The 25368-nt window shown below is 51.8% G+C and overlaps 2 protein-coding genes across 8 annotated transcripts in view; one reads left to right on the forward strand and one right to left on the reverse strand.

Moving 5' to 3' along the window:
• Nucleotides 1–1416: 1416 nt before the first annotated feature.
• SAXO5 (stabilizer of axonemal microtubules 5) lies at nucleotides 1417–20676 on the reverse strand. Its single transcript, XM_007995034.3, has 10 exons — nucleotides 20382–20676; nucleotides 18332–18479; nucleotides 8924–9517; nucleotides 5943–6046; nucleotides 5756–5856; nucleotides 4733–4845; nucleotides 4543–4652; nucleotides 4008–4209; nucleotides 3037–3122; nucleotides 1417–1663 (listed from the first exon to the last, which is right to left on the reverse strand). Exons 1-10 carry the CDS (start codon nucleotides 20442–20444, stop codon nucleotides 1442–1444), a joined length of 1743 nt encoding a protein of 580 aa, XP_007993225.3. The 5' UTR covers nucleotides 20445–20676; the 3' UTR covers nucleotides 1417–1441.
• PEX11G (peroxisomal biogenesis factor 11 gamma) overlaps nucleotides 4647–25368 on the forward strand; it is a 32712-nt gene continuing 11990 nt past the window's right edge. For 4 of the 7 annotated variants that reach the window (XM_073017043.1, XM_007995039.3, XM_007995038.3 and 1 more), the window contains exons 1-2: nucleotides 20800–20966; nucleotides 23819–24007. In XM_073017043.1, coding sequence (XP_072873144.1) covers nucleotides 20907–20966; nucleotides 23819–24007 — 249 coding nt within the window. In that variant the 5' untranslated portion in view covers nucleotides 20800–20906. Of the gene's footprint in view, nucleotides 4671–20799; nucleotides 20967–22677; nucleotides 22839–23818; nucleotides 24008–25368 lie in introns of those variants that run through there. The other 3 variants (XM_073017044.1, XM_007995037.3, XM_037994349.2) reach the window with 3 other exon arrangements.

Genomic DNA, 25368 nt, shown 5'->3' on the forward strand with positions numbered 1-25368 from the left:
CTCACCACGCCCTGGACCTTCAAGGTCAGGCGCTGTCCAAGGTACTGGTCCTTACTAAGCCCTGTCACTCACTTGTTGCAGAGCCCCATCACATCCTCCTCCTTTTGACCCTTTACATTTTGTCTCTGGCTGAACACTTACCCCCTTGGACCTGGTAATGTCTTGATGGCTTTTGTCAATTTGCCCCTGGACTCTGCTCTGACCTGGGGGCCAGTTTCCCAGACAGTCAGTGCCCCATTCGGTCTCTAGTCTCTGCCCATGATGGAAGAAACTGCTGGGCTATTGTCAGCTGTGTCCACCCCTCTATGTCCTCTACAGGCCACACCCAGTGTCCCCACCATTGAAAGCTTTTTCCCCACACCCTGGCCTTCCCCACTTTCATCCTCAGAAGGGAAGCTTTCCCTCCATGACCCCAGCCCCATGCACTGAAAAGTGTGGACATTTCTTATGTTTAACAGTCTCATGGGAGAGTTGCTACTTATCCCCATTTCATAGATGAGCAAATTGAGGCTCAGCAGGGTTAGGTGACTTGCCCAAACTACTCTCCAGGACATGGAGGAGTCTGGGTTTGGACTATGTCCATCCAGCCCCCACAGGGATCTATGTTCTCAAGCACACATACCAATATCTCTGTTCAGCACTATAACTTTTTTCATTTTTTCTTTTTTTGAGACAGAGTTTTTGCTCTGTTGCCCTGACCGGAGTGCAGTGGTACAATCATATAGCTCACTGTAGCATCAAATTTCTGGGCTTAAGTCATTCTCCCACCTCAGCCTCCTGAGTAACTGGGACTACAAACATGTACCACCATGCCTGGCTTTTTAAAATTTTTATTTATTTATTTATTTATTTATTTATTTATTTATTCATTTATTTACTTACTTATTTATTGAGATGTAGTCTCGCTCTGCTGCCCAGGCTGGAGTTCAGTGGTCTGATCTCACTGCAACCTCCGCCTCCCAGGTTCAAGTGATTCCGTGCTTCAGCCTCCTGAGTAGCTAAGATTACAGATGCGTGCCACCACGTCTGGTTAATTTTCGTATTTTAGTAGAGATAGGGTTTCACCATGTTGGCCAGGTTGGTGTCGAACTCCTGATCTCAGGTGATCCGCTCGTCTTGGCCTCCCAAAATGCTGGGATTATAAGTGTGAGCCACTGCGCCTGGCCAATTATTTTTTGTAGAAACAGGATCTCCCTATGTTGCCCAGGCTGATCTCAAACTCCTGGGCTCAAGCAATCCTCCCATCTCAGCCTCCCAAAGTGTTGGGGTTACAGGTGTGAGCCACCGCATCCAGCCTTGACTCCATACTCTTCATGGCAACGCAGCAACAATGGAGTCATCCTTTCCCGTGCAGTCCCTTCCCCCAGCCCCCACCCACCCAAGCATCCTCTCGACTGGCTGACTGATGGGGAAGAGTGGAATGTTGCCAGGGTGGCATTTATTACTGGCTGGGGCACGGGTACATAGGGGGCTGGGGAGCCCGAGGGTCTATCTTCTCCCTGCAGCCGTGCTGGCGAGGCGTGCCCAGGGGCACGAAGCCCTCCTGAGGATTTTTCAGTCTCAGGGCTGCTGGACCCTGATACTTGAAAGGAAATTCATCCTTGTATTGGGTTGAGAAGAAGCGCAGTCCACCCAGTGGGGGCTCCATGTGACTGTACTTGCACTGTGGAGTCAGGGTGGACAGCCTGGCAGGGCAGCCTGGGAGGTGGCTGACCCACTCTGACCACCCCAGGATCTCCAGGCCTAATGAGTCAGGGGGTGGGGCCAGCCAGGGCAGGCTAGTTGGTCAGTGTGGAGCCAGTGTCTGACGAAGGAGGATGGTTTAGACTGGGTAAGAGAGGATAGGGAAAGGGGCAAGGCTATGACCAGAAGGGTGGAGTTATGCAAGGGCAGGACATGGCCACGAAGGGGCCGAATTTTCCAGGGGTGGAGTTTGGGCTCTGGTCAATTTGGGGTGGGATTTAGCCCTTCAGGAGGTGAAGCCAGGGGAAGGGTGGGGCCGGTTAGGGGCAGAGCCAGAGCATCAAAGGCTGGGGAGGTTGAACCCTGGGGAGAGGTGGATAAAAAGGGCCCCAGGCGAGGCTGAATAAGGAGCTGGATAAGAAGCTGGAGAGTAACCAGGGGTGTCCCTGGAAGGACTCCAGGGCTGGGGTGATCCTTGGTGGCTCTGAATTAACCCTCGTCTTGGGTATAACAGTAGTGGTGGTGCAAAGATGCTCCTGAGCTGACCTGGACACGACCCTGGAGAGTGAGCTAGGGATTATCTCTATTTTTTTTTTTTCCTTTTTTTGAGGCAGAGTCTTGCTCTGTTGCCCAGCCTAGAGTGCAATGGCACCATCTTGGCTCACTGCAACCTCCGCCTCCCCAGTTCAAGTAATTCTGTCTCAGCCTTCCGAGTAGCTGGGATTACAGGCGGGCACCACCACGCCCGGCTAATTTTTGTATTTTTAGTAGAGACGGGGTTTCACCATGTTGGCCAGGCTGGTCTCAAACTCCTGACTTCAGGTGATCCGCCTGCTTCGGCCTCCCAAAGCGCTGGGATTACAGGCGTGAACCACTGCACCCGGCCAAGCTAGGGATGATCTTGAGGCTAAAGGGATATTAAGATGTCCCCGGCCGGGCGCGGTGGCTCAAGCCTGTAATCCCAGCACTTTGGGAGGCCGAGACGGGCGGATCACGAGATCAAGAGATCGAGACCATCCTGGCTAACACGGTGAAACCCCGTCTCTACTAAAAAATACAAAAAAACTAGCCGGACGAGGTGGTGGGCGCCTGTAGTCCCAGCTGCTCAGGAGGCTGAGGCAGGAGAATGGCGTGAACCCAGGAGGCGGAGCTCGCAGTGAGCTGAGATCCGGCCACTGCACTCCAGTCTGGGCAACAGAGCGAGACTTCGTCTCAAAAAAAAAAAAAAAAGGTGCCCCCGAGCCTGGATGGTCACTAACTCTGAGGCTGGGTGACAGCATAGTCTTCCTGAGACAACTCTACACCCATGTGGGGGTTGCCTAAGGATGGGTGGCTCCCCTCCCCCTCCCTCACCCGCTGTAGCATCTCTTCAGTCACCAGGGCCGGAGCTGTTCCGTGTGGCTTCAGCATCTTCTGGTTCATGGTTAAAAAATCGAATTCTGGAGATTCAGGTTAGGGAGGTTGAGTGAGGGCTGTGGGCAGAAGCGGGGCTGAGGGTGTGGTGAAGTTCAAGGGAAGGGTTCAAAAGCCAAGCCAGGCTAGCGCTGATGTTGACCAGGGGAGAAAAAGGATTAGGAGAGGGGAGGAGGGAGGAGCCAAATAAGGAGGGAGGAGCCAGAAAAAGGGGGAGGAGCTGGGGAAGAGGGAGGAGCTAGGGAAGAGGGAGGAGCTTGGGAAGCGGGAGGAGCTGAGGAAGAGGGAGGAGGTGGGAGAGGAGGGAGGAGCCAGGGGAGGAGGGAGGAGTTAGAGGAAGGCGAAGGAGCTGGGGAAGAGGGAGGAACTGGGAAACAGGGAGGAGCTGGGAAAGAGGAAGGAGCCGAGGAGAGGAGCCAGAGGAAGGGGGAGGAGCTTGGGAAGAGGGAGGAGCTATGGGAGGAGGGAGGAGCTAGGGGAAGAGCCAGGAGCTAGGGCACAGGGCTAAGATGATCAGGGGTGGGACCCGTCCAGATGAGTCTGGGGGCGGGGGCAGGGCCAGGCAGGGCAGGTTGGCGGGTCAGGGGCAGAGCCAGAGTTTGACAATCGAGGAGGAGTTAAGACTGGATAAGAGAGGATGGAGAAGGGGCGGGGCCATGTCCAGAAGGATGGAGTTATGAAGGGGAGAGGTATGACCATGAAGGGGCGGGATTATCCAGGGGCAGAGTTGGGGTTCTGGTCAATTGGGGATGGGATTTAGCCTTTTGTGGGTGAAACCAGGGGGAGGGGAAGGCTGGTTAGGGGCGGGGCCCGAGCAGTGGCAGCGGGCGAGGCTTCCAGGGCTGGGGCTTCCTGGGGCGGGGCTTCCCGGGGCGGAACTCTATGGGGCGGGGCTTCCCGGGAACGCTCACCGCCGGTCCCCTGCGGCAGGTTGCTCCGCTGCAAGTGGAGGTTGGGCGCTTTGTGCACCGGCCTCCACTCTGAGGGACAGTAGTCAGAGCCCATGGTGGTCTTGAAGAAGCGTCTGAGTAGCTTTGGCTCCCCTAGGGTCACGTGACTCTGCAGTTTCTCGTGAGGCACGTGGCGGCTGGGTGGCTGTGTCGCGGGTGGCGGCTGTAGGACCACATGGCATTTGAAAGCTCCGGCGTCCCAGACGTCCCCGGGCCCGGGATCGGGAGGGAGGAGGTGGGCTCTGTGTGACCTTGGACAGCTCCCTCACCCTTTCTGGGCCCCACGTGGTAGCGTTGGGAGGTGGTACTCATCTCATTTTATAGAAGGAGCCACGGAGGATCGGAGTGGTTAAGTGACTCGCCCTAGATCACTCAAGTACATCCAGGAGATTCCTGCATACATATCAAGCTCGCTCCCACTTTGGGACTTCTGCACCTGCTATTTGCTCTGTCTGGGAAGCCCTTTCGCTGCCGCCTTTTCGCTCTTCCTGCTCACCTGGCCGTAGAAGTACTGCATGAAGGTGTCCAGACTGCCGGGGCCGGGGCACCAATTTCCTTTCAGGATGTGCGACTCCGGAGTCTGATCGTGGTGAAGAACAAAAGGTTCTGCCAGGAGCGGAACAGGTGCAGAGCTGCCCTGGGAGGCTGCGGTGGGAGGCGGGGCGGGGCGGGCCGCAGGCTCTCACCTGGCTCCCGGGCATAGAAGTGCTCGGCCTTGGTGGTTCTGTCGTGAAAGAGGCCGTCACCAGGTCGGATATTTACATAGTGGATGTGGGCTGCGGCCTGGGCCTTGTCATACCTGCATGTAATGTATTATTCTATCAAGAATAAGGTAAAGTGAGCCGGTGCGGTGGCTCACCCCTGTAATCCCAGCACTTTGGGAGGCTGAGGTGGGTGGATCGCCTGAGGTCAGGCGTTTGAGACCAGCCTGGCAAAAATGGTGAAACCCCATCTCTACTAAAAATACCAAATTAGCTGGGCATGGTGGCACGTGCCTGTAATTCCAGCTACTCGGGAGGCTGAGGCAGGAGAATCGCTTGAACCCGGGAGGCGGAGGTTGCAGTGAGCTGAGATCACGCCACTGCACTCAAGCCTGGGCAACAGAGTGAGACTCTGTCTCAAAAAAAAAAAAAAAAAAAAAAAAAAAGAAGAAGAAGAAGGTGGTAAAGTGGATCCATCTGAGGCCTTGTAACCTCCAGAAAGGGGGAGGGGATCAGGGTTTCCTAATGACCAAGCCATGGGGCTCTAATAATGGGAGACCTGGCACAATAGTGCACCTTGGCTACCAGTGACATAGACCTCAAAGGCAGAGTATTGGTCCTAAAGCCCTAAGGGGCTCATACCACATGCTATTGAAAGCCAATTGTCCCATCTGGGTGGGAAGGCAGTGCCCTCCCCACTTTTTTTTTTTTCCGAGATGGAGTCTTGCTCTGTCGAACAGGTTGGAGTGCAGTGGTGCAATCTTGGCTCACTGCAGCCTCCGCCTCCCAGGTTCAAGGGATTCTCTTGCCTTAGCCTCCCGAGTAGCTGGGATTACAGGCGCCCACCATTACACCCAGCTAATTTTTGTATTTTTAGTAGAGACGAGGTTTCACCATATTGGCCAGGCTGGTCTCGAACTCCTGACCTCATGATCCGCCTGCCTCAGCCTCCCAAAGTGCTGCGATTACAGGCATGAGCCACCGTGCCCGGCAATGGCCCCTTTATACCTATCTTCAGGCAGACCCTGGGGCCTGTAGGCCTGTTTCTGCTCCGAACACATCGATCCATAGCTGATCTTGCAGTCTCCCAGCTCCACTGTAGAGGAGGCCTGTGGGCAGACAGGGATAGGAAGGCCCAGACCACCCAGCCCCCAGTTTTGCCCCCACCTGCAGCCCCAACACAGCCTCAATTTACCCTCCTACACATCAAGGCAGGTGGGCCTGGCAGGGCTTGGAACTGTCTTTGGTAGGAAGTCCCATCTTGTCTCGTGTAGTCCCACTTGAGGGTGTTGGGGCCTCCTTAGGATAGGCAAGAGGGGAGAGAGAAAGGGGGAGGGAGAGAGAGAGAGAGAGAGAGAGAGAGACAGAGACAGAGAGAGATTGAGATTCTCTGCCATCTCAAGCCCTCTGGAAGGAATTCTAATTTTTGCCTGGGAAGGGCAGCTGGGCCATTCTGAACAGTGTAGACTGACAGCTGTCTGGCAAACACCAAAGAATAAAAATAAAATAAGTTATACTAAAAGCCAGGGGCAATGGCTCATGCCTGTAATCCCAGCTATTCAGGCGGCTGAAGTGGGAAGATGGGCTTGAGCCCAGGAGCTGGAGACCAGCCTGGGCAACATAGCAAGACCCTCATCTCTAAAAAATAATGATAAATTAAAAAATACAGCCAGGTGCGGTGGCTCACGCCTGTAATCCCAGCACTTTGGGAGGCCAAGGCAGGTGGATCGCCTGAGGTCAGGAGTTCAAGAGCAATCTGACCAATATGGTGAAATCCCATCTCTACCAAAAATATAAAAATTAGCCAGGTGTGTTGGCATATGCCTATAGTCCCAGCTACTCAGGAGACTGAGACAGAATAGTTTGAACCTGGGAGGCAGAGGCTGCAGTGAGCTCAGATTGTGCCACTGCACTCCAGCCTGGGTCACAGAGTGAGATTCCATCTCAAAACACACACACACACACACACACACACACACACACACACAAAAATAAAAAAACAAAAAAACCCCGATAATATCTACCAAGGACTATATTGAGCCACGCACAGGTTAAGTGCATTGCATCTTCTTCCAGGACCTAGCATCTCTCTCTCCCTCTCTCTCTCTTTTTTTTTTTTTTTTTTTTTGGAGACGGAGTCTCGCTTTGTGGCCTAGGCTGGAGTGCAATGGCACAATCTCGACTCATTGCAACCTCCGCCTCCCAGGTTCAAGCGATTCTCCTGCCTCAGCCTCCCAAGTAGCTGGAATTACAGGCACGCACCACCAGGTCAGGCTAATTTTTGTATTTTTAGTAGAGATGGGGTTTCACCACATTGGCCAGGCTGGTCTCCAACTCCTGGCCTCAAGTAGTCCACCTGCCTCAGCTTCCCAAAGTGCTGGGATCACAGGCATGAGCCATTGTGCCCGGTCGCACCTTCTTGGACCTGGTATTATTTCTCTTATGTTACAGTCTCCTTGAGGCTCAGAGAGGTTAAGCAACTTACCAGAAACCACAGAAACTAGGAACCACAACTAAATGTCAAATCAGGGTTTGACAATCCCTGAGGCCATCTTAGGGACATCTGACCAGTAACGTTCACCAGAAGGGTTCCTGGAGTCACAGAATTGGAAAATCACATGAATGGTGGCTACTCTTTGTTGGGTGCTCTCTGCACCAGACACACCATACACATTCAACTTTACCAGCTCCTGTGAATTGGGCCCTGTGATTGCACCCATTTTGTAGATGGGCAAACTGAGGCTTGGAGAGGTCAACTCGCTCAGTCTCACACAGCTACTAAGGTGGTAAGGCTGGGGGATGTGGGGAGGAAGGTGTGCAGATGGAAAACTTGGCTGATTTGTCTGACCCCAAACTGGCATTCGTGACTTCTACCAACCACGCACCACTCGGGATAGATTCAGAGGATATGTCCACCCTCCTGATGCTGAAACTGACGCTCAAGGTGGTTCCAGGGTTTCTGAGACCTGGTGTGATTGACATTTGGGGCTGGCTAATTCTCTGCTGTGGGGGCTACCCTGTCTGTGGGAGAATACTTGGCAGCGTCTCTGGCTTCTACCCGCTGTCTGCTGGTAGCACCTCTGTCTGTCTTTTTAAATTGTATTTTGTAAGGGCTGGGCTCGTTGGCTCATGCCTGTAATCCCAGCACTTTGGGAGGTCGAGGCGGGTAGATTGCTTGAGCCCAGGAGTTCAAGACCCGCCAGGGCAACATAGTTAGACTGCATCTCTACAAATAAGTACAAAAAATTAGCTGGGCCTGATGACAAGCATGTCTGCAGTCCCAGCTGCCTGGGAGGCCGAGGTGGGATGATCGCTTGAGCTGGGCAGATCCAGTCTGTGTGAGCTGAGACTGTGCCACTGTGCTCCAGCCTCGGTGACAGAGAGACACTTTCTAAAAAAATTTATATATATACACACATTATATATAATATGTATATGTATACATTATATATATAATGTATATATATAAAATTTATATATGTGTATATATTTGTAGACATGGGTCTTGCTATGTTGCCCGGGCAGGTCTCCAATTCTGGCCTCAAGAGATCCTCCTGCCTGGGCCTCCCAAAGCACTGGGACTACAGGTGTGAGCCACCGCGCATGGCCTCGGCCCCCCACCAAGTCTTCCTTCCTTCCTGCCTGCCTTCCTTCCTTCCTTCCTTCCTTCCTTCCTTCCTTCCTTCCTTTCCTTCCTTCCTTCCTCCCTCCCTCCCTTTCTCTCTCTCTCTCTCTCTCTCTCTTTCTCTTTCTTTCAGATGGAGCCTTGCTCTGTCTCCCAGGCTGGAGTGCAGCGGTACAATCTCGGTTCACCGCAACCTCTGCTTCCTGGGTTCAAGCAATTCTCCTGCCTCAGCCTCCCAAGTAGCTGGGATTACAGGCACCCGCCATGGCGCCCTACTAATTTTTGTATTTTAGTAGAGACGGGGTTCCTCCACATTGGCCAGGCTGGTCTCGAACTCTTTACTTCAAGCGATCCACCCACCTTGGACTCCCAAAGTGCTGAGATTACAGGTTTGAGCCACCGCGCCCGGCCACCCCTCAAGTCTTGACCATCAAAAGCGTTTCCAGACATTGCCAAATGTTCCCTGGGGGAAGGTAAATGAAGAGTCCTTGCCCCTCTTTGAGAACCACTGGGTGAAGCAAATCGCCCTCTCAGTCCGGGTGCGCGCTCACCGAGGTGGCGACTGGGCGCGCGAGGCTGCGGGCGCGCGTCGTGGGGTGGAAAGAGCGCCTGGTGCGTGGTGGGCGGGATGCGCAACTTGTGGCGGTCGCCGGGCGGTAGGGAGTCGCGGTCGAAGATGAGGCGCGCGCCGCGGATCTGCTCTCGGTCGCGCGCCGGCAGCTCGGGCCAGACGTAGGCGGCGCGCGCGTTGGAGAGGCCGATCCCGGCGTGCGCGTCCTCGTGCAGGTGCAGGTTGCTGGCCTGCATGGCGAGCGTGCGTTCCCGCGCCTGCGCTTGCAGCAGCTCCCACGGCGGCGTCGACGGCGGCGGGAACGCGCGGTGCGCCTCCGACACGCGCTCTTCCCGGTCCCAGCGCGGGTCCGTTGGGAAAAGCAGCGCGGGCGGCGGCTGCAGGCTCGGCGGCTCCCGGGTGGCCGTCGGGTAGGCGAAGTCCCGGTGCGACGTGGTGTGCATGGTACCCTCGTGCAGCCGCAGGTCGGGCCCCAGCGAGAAGTGTGAGGCCTTGAGGAAGTCCTGCTGGGACATCGGGCACAGGCGCGGGCACGGCAGGAGGGCGCCTGCGGCCATCGCGGGACACCAGCCACCTGCGAGAGGGTGGAGATGAGGGACTGAGCAAGTGGCCAGCGGGGCACTTGCCTTTGACTTCTGCCTTTGACTCCTTTCTGCTCACCAAGCACTGAGCTGGAGGCTGGGGACATCACGGGAAACTGGCACAGCCTCTGTGCCCTCCTCCAGCAAGAGCAGAGATAGAAATAATCATTCATGGCCGAGCTCGGGGGCTCACGCCTGTAATCCCAGCACTTTGGGAGAACCGAGGCGGGTGGATAACCTGAGGTCAGGAGTTCGAGACCAGCCTGGCCAACATGAGGAAACCCCGTCTGTACTATAAATAAAAAAAATTAGCCCGGAGTGGTGGTGGCACCTGTAGTCCCAGCTATGGGAGGCTGAGGCAGGAGAACTGCTTGAACCCGGGAGGCAGAGATTGCAGTGAGCCGAGATTGTGCCATTGCACTGCAGCCTGGATGACAGAGCGAGGCTGTCTCAAAAAAGAAAGAAAGAAAGAAAAATCATTCATGTGGTGCCTAGTGTAGGCCTGGCACACAATAGGCACCACATAAATCGATTATTTCTGTCACTGCTCTAGGCCTGGAGGCCAGCAGGGGTGAGGAACTAATAGTTCACAAAATAGACCTAGATCCTTGACTTTGTGGAATTGATAATGGGGCGGGAGATGACAGACAATAATGAAAAAATATAACAACAAAATTGAAGAGTAGGTTAGAAGGTAATAGCCGGGTACTGTGGCTCACACCTGTAATCCAGGCACATTGAGAGGCCAGAGGGAGAGGATTGCTTGAGCCCGGGAGTTCAAGACCAGCCTGGGCAATATAGTGGGACCCGTCTCCACACACACACACACACACAACTTAGACAAGTGTGGTGGGCTCAACCTCTTGGGCTCAAGCGGTCCTCTCACCTCAGTCTTCTGGGCATCTAGGACTATTGGTTTGCACCACCATGCATGGCCAATTGATTCCTTCCTTCCCTCCCTCCCTCCCTCCCTTCCTTCGAGGCAGGGTTCTCGCCGTGTTGCTCAGGCTGGTCTCAAACTCCTGGGCTCAAGCAATCCTTCTGCCTCAGCCTCCCAAAGTGCTGGGATTACAGGTGTGAGCCACCATGCCTGGCCAAGGGTAGGTTTTAACCACTGCTTCACAAAAGACGTTGAGGCTCAGGGAGGTGGTCATTTGCTTGAGATTTGAACCCAGGGCGACTGATTCTAGAACTTGGAGGATTAATCACTGCATTCTACTGTATGTCTGATATGAGAACCCCCTCTTTCACCCTCAGTCAGTTATCAAGGCCACGGTTTTCTCCTTCTTCCCCTCTGCAGACCCTTTTTTGTTCCTCTGCCTGACTCCAGCCCTGCACCCCAGCCACTGGCCATTTCTGCTTCTGCCACGCTCTTTCTCTCTCTCTCTCCCCTCTTCCTTCCTTCCTTCCTTCCCTCCCTTCTCTCTCTCTCTCTTTCTTTTTTTCCTTTTCTTTTTGAGACAGAGTCTTACTCTGTCTCCCAGGTTGGAGTCCAGTGGTGCGATCTCAGCTCACTGCAACCTCCACCTCCTGGATTCAACTGACTCTCCTGCTTCAGCCTCCCAAGTAGCTGGGATAACAGGTGCCTGCCACCACACCCAGCTAAGTTTTGTATTTTTGGTAGAGATGGGGTTTCACCACATTGGTCAGGTTGGTCTCGAACTCCTGACCTCAAATGCTCTGTCCGCCTCAGCCTCCCAAAGTGCTGGGATTACAGGTGTGAGCCACCGCGCCCAGACTGCCACACACTTTCTTACTGGTTTTCCCCTCCTCTGCAGTTGTCCTAAGTCCTGCCTATTGTCAATCTCTTCCTGTCTTCACACATTTTGAGAGCTCTCTCCTCTGACCTTCAGCTTCAGACTCCAAGCCTCCCTGGACCCTCCACCTCTGCTCGGCCACCTGGGACTTTCTTGCCTTTGCTTAGATCACAAGTGTCTCCCCTGGTCTCCTCTCTGTCTCCCTTGGAGACCAGCATTCCAAGTTCTCAGGCTCACCTCCTGCAGGAAGACCTCCCAGATCACTTCAACCCACAAAACCTGCTTACCTCTACCTATTTAGAAAACATGGACCAGATGGGCACAGCGGCTCAGGCCTGTAATCCCAGCACTTTGGGAGACCGAGGTGGGCGGATCTCCTGAGGTTGGGAGTTCAAGACAAGCCAGACCAACATGGAGAAACCCCATCTCTACTAAAAATACAAAATTAGTCGGGTGTGGTGGCGCATGCCTGTAATCCCAGCTACTCCAGAGGCTGAGGCAGGAGAATAGCTTGAATCCGGGAGGCGGACGTTGTGGTGAGCCGAGATCGCACCATTGCACTCCAGTCTGAGCAACAAGAGTGAAACTCTGTTTCCAAAAAAAAGAAAAAAAAGAAAGAAAGAAAGAAAGAAAGAGAAAAAAAAAAAAAGAAAAAAAATTACAAAAATTAGCTGGGCATGGTGGCATGCGCTTGTAATCCCAGCTACTTAGGAGGCTGAGGCAGGGGAACTGCTTGAACCTGGGTGGTAGAGGTTGCAGTGATCCGAGACCACACCACTGCACTCCAGCTTGGGTGACAGAGTGAGACCCCATCACGAAAACAGAAAGAAAGAAAACATGGATGAAGAGGTGTGTGTGTTTTAATGAAACCACAATATTTCAGTGTGTAAGTTTGTTCTTTTTTTTTTTTTCTCGACTCACTGCAACCTCTGCCTCCCAGGTTCAAGCGATTCTCCCACCTGAGCCTCCAGAGTAGCTGGGACTATAGGTGTCCACCACTATGCCCGGCCAATTTTTGTATTTTTAGTAGAGACGGGGTTTCGCCACGTTGGCCAGGTTGGTCTCGAACTCCTAACCTCAGGTGATCCACCCGCCTTGGCCTCCCAAAATGCTGGGATTGCTGGTGTGAGCCACTGCGCCTGGCTGAGTTTGCAGCTTTTAGAATCAGTTTGCCACCTGAAATAGCTGAGAGTTGAATATGACCTCCAAAATGGGTCATCAGAGAATCCAGCAACTGAGATTACCAGCCAGGTAACGTTGGAATAAGTAATGAAGCTCCCATGAGCCTCAGTCTTCACCTCTGTACATCAGGGACAAAGACAGTGTACCTACCTCAAGGGATGGCGTGTGAATCGATGAGTCTTAGAAAACGCACTTAGCTACAGACTAGATCTTTGGATCTCCCTCTGTCCCTGGTCTCTCAGAGGACCCTCGTGTTTCTTCCCAGGCTGCATCCAAGTGTGGTCTGCCTTGCCCATTGTGATCCCAAGAGCTTCCTTTGTGTAATGGTACTGTCACAATGACTACTCAGCACCTCTAGGGGCAGCCGAGAGGAAAATTACCAGTCAGGCTTGGTGCAAATCCTGCCTCCTTAGAGCTTGAGGAACCCAGGCAAGTAATTGACTTCCTGGAGCCTCTGGGGTTTTTTTTTTTTTTTTTTGGTTGGTTTCGTTTTCGAAGTAGGGTCTCGCTGTGTTGTCCAGGCTGGACTTGAACTCCTGGGCTCAAGCGATCCTCTCGCCTCAGCCTCGCAAGTAGGTGGGTCTACAGGTGTGTGCCACCATGCCCAGCTAGAACTTAGGTTTTGTCATCTGCAAAAGGGGATCGATGATGGTAACCACTTCAGAAAGCAGTGTCAGTGTTGAGGACTTGATGAAACAGGCTGTTGGTGTCCATTATTATCATCCTCTGAAGTTTTTCTGTCCCTCTACCTTCTACACACCCCACACAGATCTCCAAGGTGCCCTTTAAAGGGGACAGTCATCCCTCCTCCCCCAGCCAAAGACCACCGGCAATGTACTTGTGATTGAGCACATTCAAGCTTATTACTCATCAAAGAGAGAGAGACAGAGAGAGAAAGAGAGAGGGAGAGAGAGCTCGTACATGTCATAGGGCACGATGGGGGTCTCAGCAGGGAGGTGTTAGAAAGAACTTTTTTTTTTTTTTTTGAGACAGAGTTTAGCTCTTGTTGCCCAGGCTGGAGTACAATGGCGTGATCTCAGCTCACTGCAACCTCCACTTCCCAGGTTCAAATGATTCTCCCGCCTCCGCCTCCCGAGTAGCTGGGATTACAGGCATGCACCACCACGCTGGGCTAATTTTGTATTTTTAGTAGAGACGGGGTTTCTCCATGTTGGTCAGGCTGGTCTCGAGCTCCCGACCTCAGGTGATCCACCCACCTCGGCCTCCCAAAATGCTGGGATTATAGGCATGAGCCACCGTGCCCGGCCAGAAAGCACTCATTATGGGATTTGTAGTTCTGCTTGGTGTTTTGGGGGCACAGCTTAAGGAAGTGGGGGTTTGGGTGGGATGAATTTCTTGGTTGGAAATTTTACTTTCTTTTTTTGAGATGAGTAGATAAAAACAAATAAAAGCAACACACAGGTGAGGCATGGTGGCTCACATTTGTAATCTCAACCTTCCAAAGTACCATCCAGAAAACGGCTGTTGTGGCTAGGTGCAGTGGTTCACGCCAAGGCAGGTGGATCACTTGAGGTCAGGAGTTTGAGACCAGCCTGACCAACATGGTGAAACCCCGTCTCTACTGAAAATACAAAAATTAGCCGGGTGTGGTGGCTCATGCCTGTAATCCCAGCACTTTGGGAGGCTGAGGTGGGCGGATCCCCCGAGGTCAGGAGTTCGAGGCCAGACTGGCCAACATGGTAAAACCCTGTCTCTACTAAAAATACAAAAAATAGCCGGGTGTGGTGGTGGGCACCTGTATTCCCAGCTACTCAGGAGGTCAAGGCAGGAGAATCTCTTGAATCCAGGTGGTGGAGGTTGCAATGAACCGAGATCATGCCACTGCACTCCAGCTTGGGCCACAGAGCAAAACTCTATCTCTTTTTTTTTTTTCCAGATGGAGTCTCACTCTGTTGCCCAGGCTAGAGTGCAGTGGCGCAATCTCTGCTCACTGCAGACTCCACCTCCCGGGTTCAAGCAATTCACCTGCCTCAGCCTCCCGAGTAGCTGGGATTATAGGTGCCCGCTACTGTGCCCGGCTAATTTTTGTATTTTTTTTGAGACGGAGTCTCGCTCTGTCATCCAGGCTGGAGTGCAGTGGCCGGATCTCAGCTCACTGCAAGCTCTGCCTCCCGGGTTTACGCCATTCTCCTGTCTCAGCCTCCCAAGTAACTGGGACTACAGGCGCCTGCCACCTCGCCCGGCTAATTTTTGTTTTGTATTTTTAGTAGAGACAGGGTTTCACCATGTTAGCCAGGATGGTCTCGATCTCCTGACCTTGTGATTCACCCGTCTCGGCCTCCCAAAGTGCTGGGATTACAGGCTTGAGCCACCGCGCCCGGCCTAATTTTTTGTATTTTTTTAGTAGAGACGGGGTTTCACCATGTTGGCCAGGCTGGTGTCGAACTCCCGACCTCAGGTGATCCGCCCGCCTCAGCCCCACAAAGTGCTGGGATTATAGGTGTGAGCCACTGTGACCAGCCCAAAAAAAAAAAAAAGAAAAGAAAAAAAAGCAAGGGAGGCCGAGTGCAGTGGCTCAGACCTGTAATCCCAGCACTTTTGAGAGGCTGAAGTGGGAGGATTGCTTGAGCCCAGGTGTTTGAGACCAGCCTGGACAACACAGTAAGACCCCATCTCTACAAAAAATTAAAAAGCCAGGTGTGGTGGAGCATGCCTGTAGTCCCAGCTACTCGGGAGGCTGAGGTGGGAGGATTTTTTGAACCCAGGAGGTCGAGGTCGCAGTGAGGGTGCAGTGAGCTATGATTCCACCACTGCACTCCAGCCTGGGCAACAGAGTGAGATTCTGTCTCAGAAACAACACAAAACAAAAGAGCAGCTAGGGAGAGAAGTAACTATTATTCAGCATCTTAATCAGCTATGTGAAGAAGTCGGAAGGAAGGAAGGGAGGGAGGAAGGAAGAAAGGAAGGAAGGGAGGGAGGGAGGGAGGGAGGAAGGAAGGGATTTGGGATCTGCAGTTCTGTTAGGTGTTTTGGGGGCACGATTTTGGTGCAAATCCTGCCTCCTTAGAGCTCCAGGGAAGCTGGAAGGAAGGAAGGAAGGAAGGAAGGAAGGAAGGAAGGAAGGAAGGAAGGAAGGAAGGAAGGAAGGAAGGAGGAAGGAAGGAAGGAAGGGAGGGAGGGAGGGAGGGAGGGAGGGGAAGGAAAAAGGAAAGAAGGAAGGAAGGAGGGAGGGAAGGAGGGGAGGAAGCAGGAAGAGGGGGAAAGGAAGGAAGAAGGAAGGAAGGAGGGAAGGAGGGAGAGAGGGAAGGAAATGAATGAAGAAGGAAAGAAGGGAGGGAGGGAGGGGACGGAAAAAGGAAAGAATGAAGGAAAGAGGGAAGGAAGGAGGGAGGGAGGGGAGGAAGCAGGAAGGGGGAGAAAGGAAGGAAGGAGGAAGGAAGGAAGGAGGGAAGGACGGAGGGAGGGAAGGAAATGAATGAAGAAAGAAGGAAGGAAGGAAGGAAGAAGGAAGGAAGGAAGGAAGGAAAGAAGTCGGAAGACTAAAGCTGTGCTTGGTAAGGAACAGCCGTCACTGGTATTAGCTGGCAGCAGAGGAGGTACAGTTACTCTGATGGTGTGGACAGTGTTCGTGTTTTGCCTGTGTTCAGACATGATTACGGAGGAGGCTTGTTTTGTCTTGCTCTGCCACGGTCACAGAGTGGCCTTGTCTGATGTCGGCGTCATGTGAGATTGTTTATGTCCAGCAGGAGGACACCAGGGCCCTGCTTGGACTGCCAGGCCAGCTCCTAGCAACACCAAGGCCAGCTGTGAACACCAGGCCAGCTCCTGGGTCTGTTTCAAAGGTCAAGCTCAGACCTAGCCAGAGGGGGGACGCTGGGAGGGCTGGGCTGTGTCCGCAAAGCTCACTGCTGTATCTCTGTTGCCCAAAACAGGACCTGGCACACAGGAATCACTCGGGCAAATGCATTGCGCTGTTCCAAGACTGTTGGGCTCGAGAGGAGGGATCTGCTTATTCACGCAGCAGCAGGCTTTGCAGCCAGAGGTCTCTTTCCTCTGCATGTCTGCACCTTGGATTTGGATTTTTTTTTTTTTTTTTTTTTTTGATTTTTACTTTTTTAGAGATGGGTCTTGCTGACGCCCAGGCTGGAGTGCATTGGCGTGATCTCGGTTCACTGCAACCTCCACCTCCTGGATTCAATTGATTCTCGTGCCTCAGCCTCCTGAGTAGCTGGGACCACAGGCACAGGCCACTGCAGCTGGCTTGGCTTGGGTTTTTCAGCTGCGAAAACAGTGACCTCCCGGCTGGGCGCAGTGGCTCATGTCTGTAATCCCAGCATTTAGGGAGGCCGAGGTGGGTGGATTCCCTGAGGTCAGGAGTTCGAGACCAGCCTGGCCAACAGGGCGAAACCCCAGCTCTACTAAAAATATAAAATTAGCCGGGCACAGTGGCAGGTGTGCTGTAGTCCCAGCTACTTGGGAGGCTGAGGCACGAGAATCACTTCAACCTGGGAGGTAGTGGTTGCAGTGAGCTGAGATCGCCACTGCATTCCAGCCTAGGCAATAGAGTGAGACTCTGTCTCAAAAAAAAAAAAAAAATTCAAAACAAAAAGTTGGTTAACATCATGAGTCATCAGGAAAAGGCAAAACAAAACCACAACGGGATACTACTTCACACCTACGACGATGGTTATCATAATCAAAAAAGGATGTTGCAAGGACGTGGCGAAACTGGAACCCTTGTGTAACACTGGTGGGGATGGAAAATGGTACCGCTACTGTGGGAAACAGTTGGGCAATTACTCAAAAAGTTCAACGTAGAGTTAGTAAACGACCCAGCAACCCCACTTCTAGGTATAGACCCAAAGGAACTGAATCCAGGGACTGCAACTACATATTCACGAATCTTTCTAGCTGTACTTATTCACGATCACCAAAAGGCAGAAACAGCCCAAAGGACCATCAGCTGATGCGTGCGTAAACAAAATGTGGTCCATCCACATGGCGCAATGTTATACAGCTACAAGTGGAATGAAATTCTGATACATACTGCAACTTAGATGAACCTCAACACCATTATGCTCAGCTGGGTGCGGTGGCTCACACCTATTATCCCAGCACTTTGGGAGGCCAAGGCAGGAGGATCCCTTGAGTCCAGGAGGTCAAAGCCTGGTGAACATAGCGAGACCCCATCTCTACAAAAGAAAAATTTAAAAAATTGCCCAGATGTGGTGGCGTGCACCTGTAGTCCCAGACAATGTGGAGGCCGAGGCAGGAGGATCTCTCAAGCCCAGGAGTTCGAGGCTGCAGTGAGCTATGATCGCACCACTGCACTCCAGCCTCGTGACAGAGCAAGACCCTGCCTCAACAACAAAAAGCAAATACCAAAACAGCCCATTATGCTTGGTGGAAGAGGCCAACACAAATGGTCACATATTGTATGATTCCATTTGTATGAAATATCAAGAAGGCCGGGAATGGTGGCTCATGCTGTAATCCCAGCATTTTGGGAGGCCGAGGTGGGCAGATCCCTTGAGGTCAAGAGTTCAAGACCAGTTTGGCCAACTTGGTGAAATCCGTCTCTACTAAAAATACAAAAATTAGCCAGGTGTGGTGGCACGCACCTGTACTCTCAGCCACTTGGGAGGCCGAGGCAGGAGAATTGCTTGAACCCGGGAGGCAGAGGATGCAGTAAGCTGAGATTGTGCCACTGTACTCCAGCCTGGGCAACAGAGTGAGATTCTGTCTCCAAAAAAAAAAAAAAAAATCAAGAAGAAGTAAAAATAGAGATAGCAGAGAATGCAGATTAGTGGTTGCAGGGGCTGGGAGGAGGGAGGAATTGAGTGATTGCTTTATGGGAACAGGGTGTAGAGAAGGAAAAATACTTTTTCCTTTATTCTTAATTCTTACCTGTGATGGATCCTTGCAATGAAAGAATTAACAAGGGTGGGCGCGGTGGTTCACACCTGTAGTTCCAGCACTTTGGAAGGTCGAGGTGGGAAGATTGCTTAAGCCCAGGGCTCAAGGCCAGCCTTGGTAACACGGTGAGACTCCATTTCTACAAAAAATAAAAAGAAATTAGCCACTCGTGGTGGTGGACACCTGTGGTCCCAGCTACTCAGGAGGCTGAGGTGGGAGGATCGCTTGATCCCAGGAGTTCAAGGCTGCAGTGAGTTAAGATCGTGCCACTGCACTCTACCCTTTTTTGTGGGTAGTTGGTCATGCTACCATGGGGCAGAATGTAGCAAGCTCTGGGGATCATCCTGGGTCCTCAGACCCAGAGAGCACACATGTGGTGGCCTCACATCTACACATTTGGTTCCTCCCAGAGTGAGACCCTGTCTCAAAAAAAAAAAAAAAAAAAAAAGAATTAACAAGGGAAAAACAAATTTATTAACATGTATACCTTATGTATACATGAGAGACGCCAAGAGAAATGAGGTGGCTTATATAGCTTATATAACTCCTGCTTAGATAGCACTTTCAACATAGAGCAGCAAATGTTTGGAGAAGTGACAAGACGAAGGAAAAAGACATTGAGGCCGGGTGCAGTGACTCATGCCTGTAATCCTGGCACTTTGGGAGGCTGAGGCGGGCGGACCACTTGAGGCCAGGAATTTGAGACCAGCCTGGCCAACGTGGTGAAACCCTGACTCTACCAAAAATACAAAAATTATCTGGGCACAGTGGTGCACACCTGTGGTCCCAGCTACTTGGGAAGCTGAGGCAGGAGAATTGCTTGAACCAGGGAAGCAGAAGATGCAGTGAGCAGAGATGGCGCTACTGTACTCTAGCTTTGGGAACAGAGCAAGACTCCCTCTCAAAGAAAAAAAAAAAAGACGTCTCAGACAAGAGTCTAAAGGTGTCCCTGGTGATAAATCAACCTTTGTCCTTCCCCGTAGAGAGGGGAGGAGGGCACCTTTGTACATTTAGGTCCTGCTTTGAGGCAAATCAGGGAAGAGCAGACAGCTTTTCCAGTACCAGCTCCATTGATCTCAGCTCAAAATAATCCTATACCAAAGTTGCGTATTTCAGAGTGGCATATGCTGGTCTCCTACGGGGGTCTCTTTTCAGGGTGATAAAAATACTCTGAAACTAGCAAAGGGTGATGGTTGTACAACATGGGCATGTACTAAATGTCACTGAATTGTGCATTTTTATTTATATTTATTTATTTATTTATTTTGAGGCAGAGTCTCGCTCTGTCGCCCAGGCTGGAGTGCAGTGGCGCCATCTCGGCTCACTGCAAGCTCTGCCTCCCGAGTTCACGCCATTCTCCTGCCTCAGCCTCCCGAGTAGCTGAGATTACAGGCGCCGGCCACCATGCCTACTTATTTTTTGTATTTTTAGTAGGGACGGGGTTTCACTGTGTTAGCCAGGATGGTCTAGATCTCCTGACTTCGTGATCCGCCCACCTTGGCCTCTCAAAGTGCTGGGGTTACAGGCGTGAGCCACCGAGCCCGCTCTTTTTTTTTTTTTATTTATTTTATTTTTTGAGACGGAGTCTCTCTCTCTCCCAGGCTGGAGTGCAGTGGCGTGATCTTGGCTCACTGTAACCTCCGCCTCCCGGGTTCAAGCGATTCTTCCGCCTCAGCCTCCCAAGTAGCTGGGATTACAGGCGCCAGCCATCATGCCTGGCTAATTTTTTTTTTTTTTTTTTGTATATTTGTAGAGACGGGGGTTTCACCATCTTGGCCAGGCTGGTCTCGAACTCCTGACCTCAGGTGATCCTCCCAAAATGCTGGGATTACAGGAGTGACCCAACGCGTTTGGCCAAAAATCGTGCATTTTAAAATGGTTAATTTAATCTTGTGCGAATTTTACCTCAAACACAAAAACGGGTGAAAATGGTATTTGACTGTTTTTCCACGAGATGATACAAGCATATTGCACAAAATTTAACAGCTACAAAATGGCATAAAGGTGAAGATGTAATATTTTCCCCAATCACGCGGGTTACCTTTTCTGGAGAAAGTCCGGTTACAATTCTTGTGCATTCTAGAACAATTCTATGCATTTCCATAACGTCGAAAGATGCCTTGTGATATTGCAGCAGTCATTCCTGCTCACCACAGGCAAGCAGACAGTGCAGAAAAGGTGAAGCACAAAAATTAAAAAGGAAAATCTCTCCTTGAGCCATTGCTAACAGGTTGGTGGTTTTGCTTGGAATATTTTGGGAGCGTGTGGGTAGTTGGTTAAACTTGGAAATATACTTTTTTGTGCGTGGGTAGTTGGCCAAACCGCCGTGGGGCAGAATGCAGCAAGCTCCGAGGATCATCCGGGGTCTGCAGGCTTGGAAAGCACACACGTGTCGTCCCCACCTCTGCAAACTCTGTCCCTCCCCTGCAGCGGACAAGAAACCGGTCCGGGGACAAAGGCCTGCGACCGCGCCTGCGCGCAGGCCTTTGGGGCGCTCCCGGGACCCCGGCCTGGCCCCGCCCTCTGGTGCGGCGCGCCGACGTCGCGGTGACGTCACGGAGTTGCCATGGCGTCGCTGAGCGGCCTGGCGTCGGCGCTGGAGTCGTACAGGGGCCGGGACCGCCTGGTGAGGCAGGGGCGGACCGGGGCCGGAGGGCCTAGAGTTTGGCCCAAGCTCAGAGACGGGGAAACAGGCCAGAGAGGGGAAAGAGTCGCCCAGGATACTCCGTCGCAGAGGCCCCGTCCGAGCTAGGCTCAAACGCGGTGCCCTAGCATTGGACATTTATTTATTCATTTAGGCTGGAGGGCAATGGTGTGATCTCTGCTCACTGCAGCCTCCGCCTCCCGGGTTCAAGCGATTCTCCTGCCTCAGCCCCCCGAGTAGCTGGGACTACAGGCGTCCTCCACCACGCCCTGCTAATTTTTTGTAATTTTAGTAGAGACGGGAGTTTCACCGTGTTAGCCAGGATGGTCTCGATCTCCTCGCCTCAAGTGATCCTTCTGCCTCGGCCTCCCAAAGTGCTGGGATTACAGGCGTGAGCCACCGCGCCCGGCCAACGTTGGACATTTAGATCATTTGTGTCAACCCAGCCTGGCCGGACATTGACACACTGGCCAGATTCTCGTGTTTGGATGTTTTGGATCTGACCAGGCCACTGAAGTCAGTCCCTGCGTCGTCCTGAACAGTCTCATGTTGGGATTTGGGATGTTGCAGGGCTCCCCTGTGGCTGGATAGTTTTAAGTTCCAATCAAGTCTCATGTGGGGATTTAGGATATTGTAAGACTCTCCCTATGGCTAGACAGTTTTAAGTTCCAATCAAGTCTCATGTGGGGATTTAGGATATTGTAAGACTCTCCCTATGGCTAGACAGTTTTAAGTTCCAATCAAGTCCCATATGGTTGAGCATTTAGGTTATGCCATCCATGTCCCTGAGTCTGGACTCTTAGCTTGTCCCCACTGGTCTCTTATAGGTAGACATTTAGATTGTACTAGGGGGTGTACTGGTGGCTAGGCATTTAGATTCCATTCAAATCTCTTATGACTCGATGTGGCGGGGGAGGGCGGGGGGGGGTTAACAAATCTCCCCCGAGTTAGACATTCAAATTGCAGTGTTTTGCCGTTATAATGGGCTGGAAAGGAATTACAAGTAAAAATAAATAAAACAACAGGAACAAGCAATTTCTGAAAAGCAGGTAAAATAAAGATATAAGGGAGGCCGGGCATGGTGGCTCACGCCTGTAATCCTAGCACTTTGGGAGGCTGAGGTGGGTGGATTGCCTGAGCTTAGGAGTTTGAGACCAGCCTGGACAATGTGATGAAACCCTGTCTGTACTAAAATACAAAAATTAGCCGGGTGTAGGCCGGGCGCGGTGGCGCATGCCTGTAATCCCAGCACTTTGGGAAGCCGAGGCGGGCGGATCACGAGGTCAGGAGATCGAGACTATCTTGGCTAACATGGTGAAACCCTGTCTCTACTAAAAATACAAAAAATTAGCCGGGCATGGTGGCGGGCACCTGTAGTCCCAGCTACTCGGGAGGCTGAGGCAGGAGAATGGCGTGAACCAGGGAGGTGGAGCTTGCAGTGAGCCGAGATGGTGCCACTGCACTCCAGCCTGGGTGACAGAGCCAAACTATATCTCAAAAAAAAAAAAAATAAGAAAAAAGCCGGGTGTGGTGGTGGGTACCTGTAGTCCTAGCTACTCGGGAGGCTGAGGCAGGAGAATTGCTTGAACCTGGGAGGCAGAGGTTGCAGTGAGCTCACACCTTTGCACTCCAGCCTGGGGAACAGAGCGAGACTCTGTCTCCAAAAAAAAAAAAAAAAAGAAAGAAAGATATAAGAATAGTGAAGATGACTTACTTCACAAGGCTCCAAATCACCTGCTGAGTAGGTTCTTTCTCTCTAAAGTAATTCAACCAAATTATCCTATTGTTCACTGGGTTGAAACCTGTTCACCTCCACCCAGCGTTCAGCACAGCCAAAGGCTTTGGTCCAGGCAGGTAAATGTAAATATACACTTCAGCTGCGGCTTCCTGCCCCCTGGGAAAAGAAGGACGTGGGAGGTGGGAAGTAAGGAGTTTTGTTTTCTTTCTTCCTGTCACATCTGTCCCCAAAGGCTGTACCCTTCAGTTACATAAGCAGGCACTCCCCACAGTACCTTTGGACAATGATGTTATATTTCTTCATTTGTCCCACCTACAAGTATGTTTTTAAACTTTCAGCTTTTTTTTTTTTTTTTTTTTTTTTTTTTGAGACTGGATCTCGCTCTGTCACCCAGGCTGGAGTGCAGTAGCATGATTAAAGCTCACTGCAGTCTGGAACTCCTGGGATCAAGTGATCCTCCAGCGTCCGCCTCCCAAGTAGCCACCATGCCCTGTTAACTTAAAAAAATTTTAGTAGAGACAGGGCCTTGCTATGTTGCCCAGGCTGGTCTCAAACTCCTGGTCTGAAGGCATCCTCTCACCTTGGTCTTTCAAAGTGCTGGGCTTACAGGCGTGAGCCACTGTCCCCAACCTACACTTTCAGCTTTTACTGTCACTTTGTAGATTTATAATTTTCCAGACCCTTGGGTCAGGCACCATGTCTCATGCCTGTAATTCCTACACTTTGGGAGGCTAAGGCAGGTGGATCACTCGAGGTCATGAGTTCGAGACCAGCCTAGCCAACATGGCGAAACCCTGTCTCTACAAAAAATAACAAAAATTAGCGGGGTGTGGTGGTGGGCGTCTGTAATCCCAGCTACTTAGGAGACCAAGGCACAAGACTCACTTGAACATGGGAGGTGGAGGCGGCAGTGAGCCAAGATGGCGCCACTGCACTCCAGTCTGGACATCAGAGTGAGACTCTGTTTCAAAAAAAACAAAAAAAAAATAGAATCTTCCACTCTCTCAATCCAGTGGGGCCCGGGCCAGGTCGGGGGAGATGCAGCTCAGTTCTGCAGAACGGGAGGGCCACGCTGACTGCTTCTGGTTTCCCACAGATCCGAGTGCTGGGGTACTGCTGCCAGCTGGTTGGTGGGGTCCTGGTTGAACAATGTCCCACCAGGTCCGAAGTGGGGACACGTCTGTTGGTGGTGTCCACCCAACTCAGCCACTGCAGGACCATCTTGCGACTCTTTGATGACCTGTCCATGTTTGTCTACACTAAGCAATACGGCCTGGGGGCACAGGTAACAGGGTTTGTGGGGCTCCAGGGAGTAGGGCGCGGATCTGAGTGGACATTTAAAAAAACTTTTTTGGCCCCTCACGGTGGCTCATGCCTACAATCTCAGCACTTTGGGACGCCAAGGCGGGTGGATCACGAGGTCAGGAGTTTGAGACCAGCCAGGCCAACACGGTAAAACCCTGTATCTACTAATAATACAAAAATTAGCCGGGCGTGGTGGCACACACCTGTAGTTCCAGCTACTTGGGAGGCTGAAGCAGGAGAATCGCTTGAATCTGGGAGGTGGAGGTTGCCATGAGCCAAGATTGCACCACTGCACTCCAGCCTGGGTGATGGAGTGACTCCATCTCAAACAAAAAAAGAAAATTTTTTTTTTAGAAACGGGGTCTTGCTCTGTCGTCCAGGCTGGAGTGCAGTGGCGAGATCATAGCTCACTGCAGCCTTGAACTCCTAGGCTCAAGTGATCCTCCTGCCTCAGCCTCCCTGAGTGCTGGGATGACAGGCGTGAGCCACCATGAGCGTTTTATAGTCTTGTCCCAAAGTGCTCCCTGCGTGGGTAAGTTTATTACTTTTAAACATTTCACTTTCTTCTTTGAGAGGATCAGATGTTCTCGTTATGATTTCAATTTTTAAAAATAGCGAACATGTTCACACGTTCCAAAGGGGGATATAATTTTAAAAAACCTCCCTCCTTCCTGATCTTCCAGGCCTCCAATTTTTCCCCACAGAGGCACCCACCATGGTCAGCTTCTTTTTTTTTTTTTTTTGAGACGAGGTCTCACTCTGTCACCCAGGCTGGAGTGCAGTGGCGTGATCTCGGCCCACTGCAACCTCTACCTCTGGTGGCAATGATTTTTCTGCCTCAGCCCCTCACATAGCTAGGATTACAGGCACCCCCATCATGCCTGGCTAATTTTTGTATTTTTAGTAGAGATGGGGTTTTGCCATGTTGGCCAGGCTGGTCTCGAACCCGTGACCTCAAGTGATCCACCTGCTTTGGCCTCCCAAACTGCTGGGATTACAGGTGAGCCACCGTGCCTGGTCCTGTGGTCAGCTTCTTGTGTCTCCTTTGTGAGATTTCCTGTACTTGCATAGGCAGATACATATGGTTTACATAAATAGTGCTTTTTTCACTTAACAGTACAACTTGGGCATCATTTCTTTATCTTTCTTTTTTTCTTGGAGACAGGGTCTCACTCTGTCACCCAGGCTGGAGTACAGTGGCGTGATCATGGCTCACTGAAGCCTCGACTTCCCGGGCTCAGGTGATCCTCCTACCTCAGCCTCCCAAATAGCTGGGACTACAGGTGCACCACCACACCTGGTTAATTTTTTGCATCTTTTGTAGAGACAGGGTTTTGCCGT

The sequence above is a fragment of the Chlorocebus sabaeus genome, chromosome 6 (assembly GCF_047675955.1).
Source record: "Chlorocebus sabaeus isolate Y175 chromosome 6, mChlSab1.0.hap1, whole genome shotgun sequence".
NCBI classification, from domain to species: Eukaryota; Metazoa; Chordata; class Mammalia; order Primates; family Cercopithecidae; genus Chlorocebus; species Chlorocebus sabaeus.

Coding starts and splice junctions, on each gene's coding strand:
- SAXO5 (XM_007995034.3), bottom strand. CDS start 20,444: ATGGAAATGCATAGAATTGTTCTAGAATGCACAAGAATTGTAACCGGA. Junction 9,518..18,331: donor ATTGCAAGGATCCATCACAG/GTAAGAATTAAG, acceptor ACCCTCTCGCAG/GTGGCTGGTGTCCCGCGATG. Junction 4,846..5,755: donor CAGGGTCTGCCTGAAGATAG/GTATAAAGGGGC, acceptor CATTACATGCAG/GTATGACAAGGCCCAGGCCG.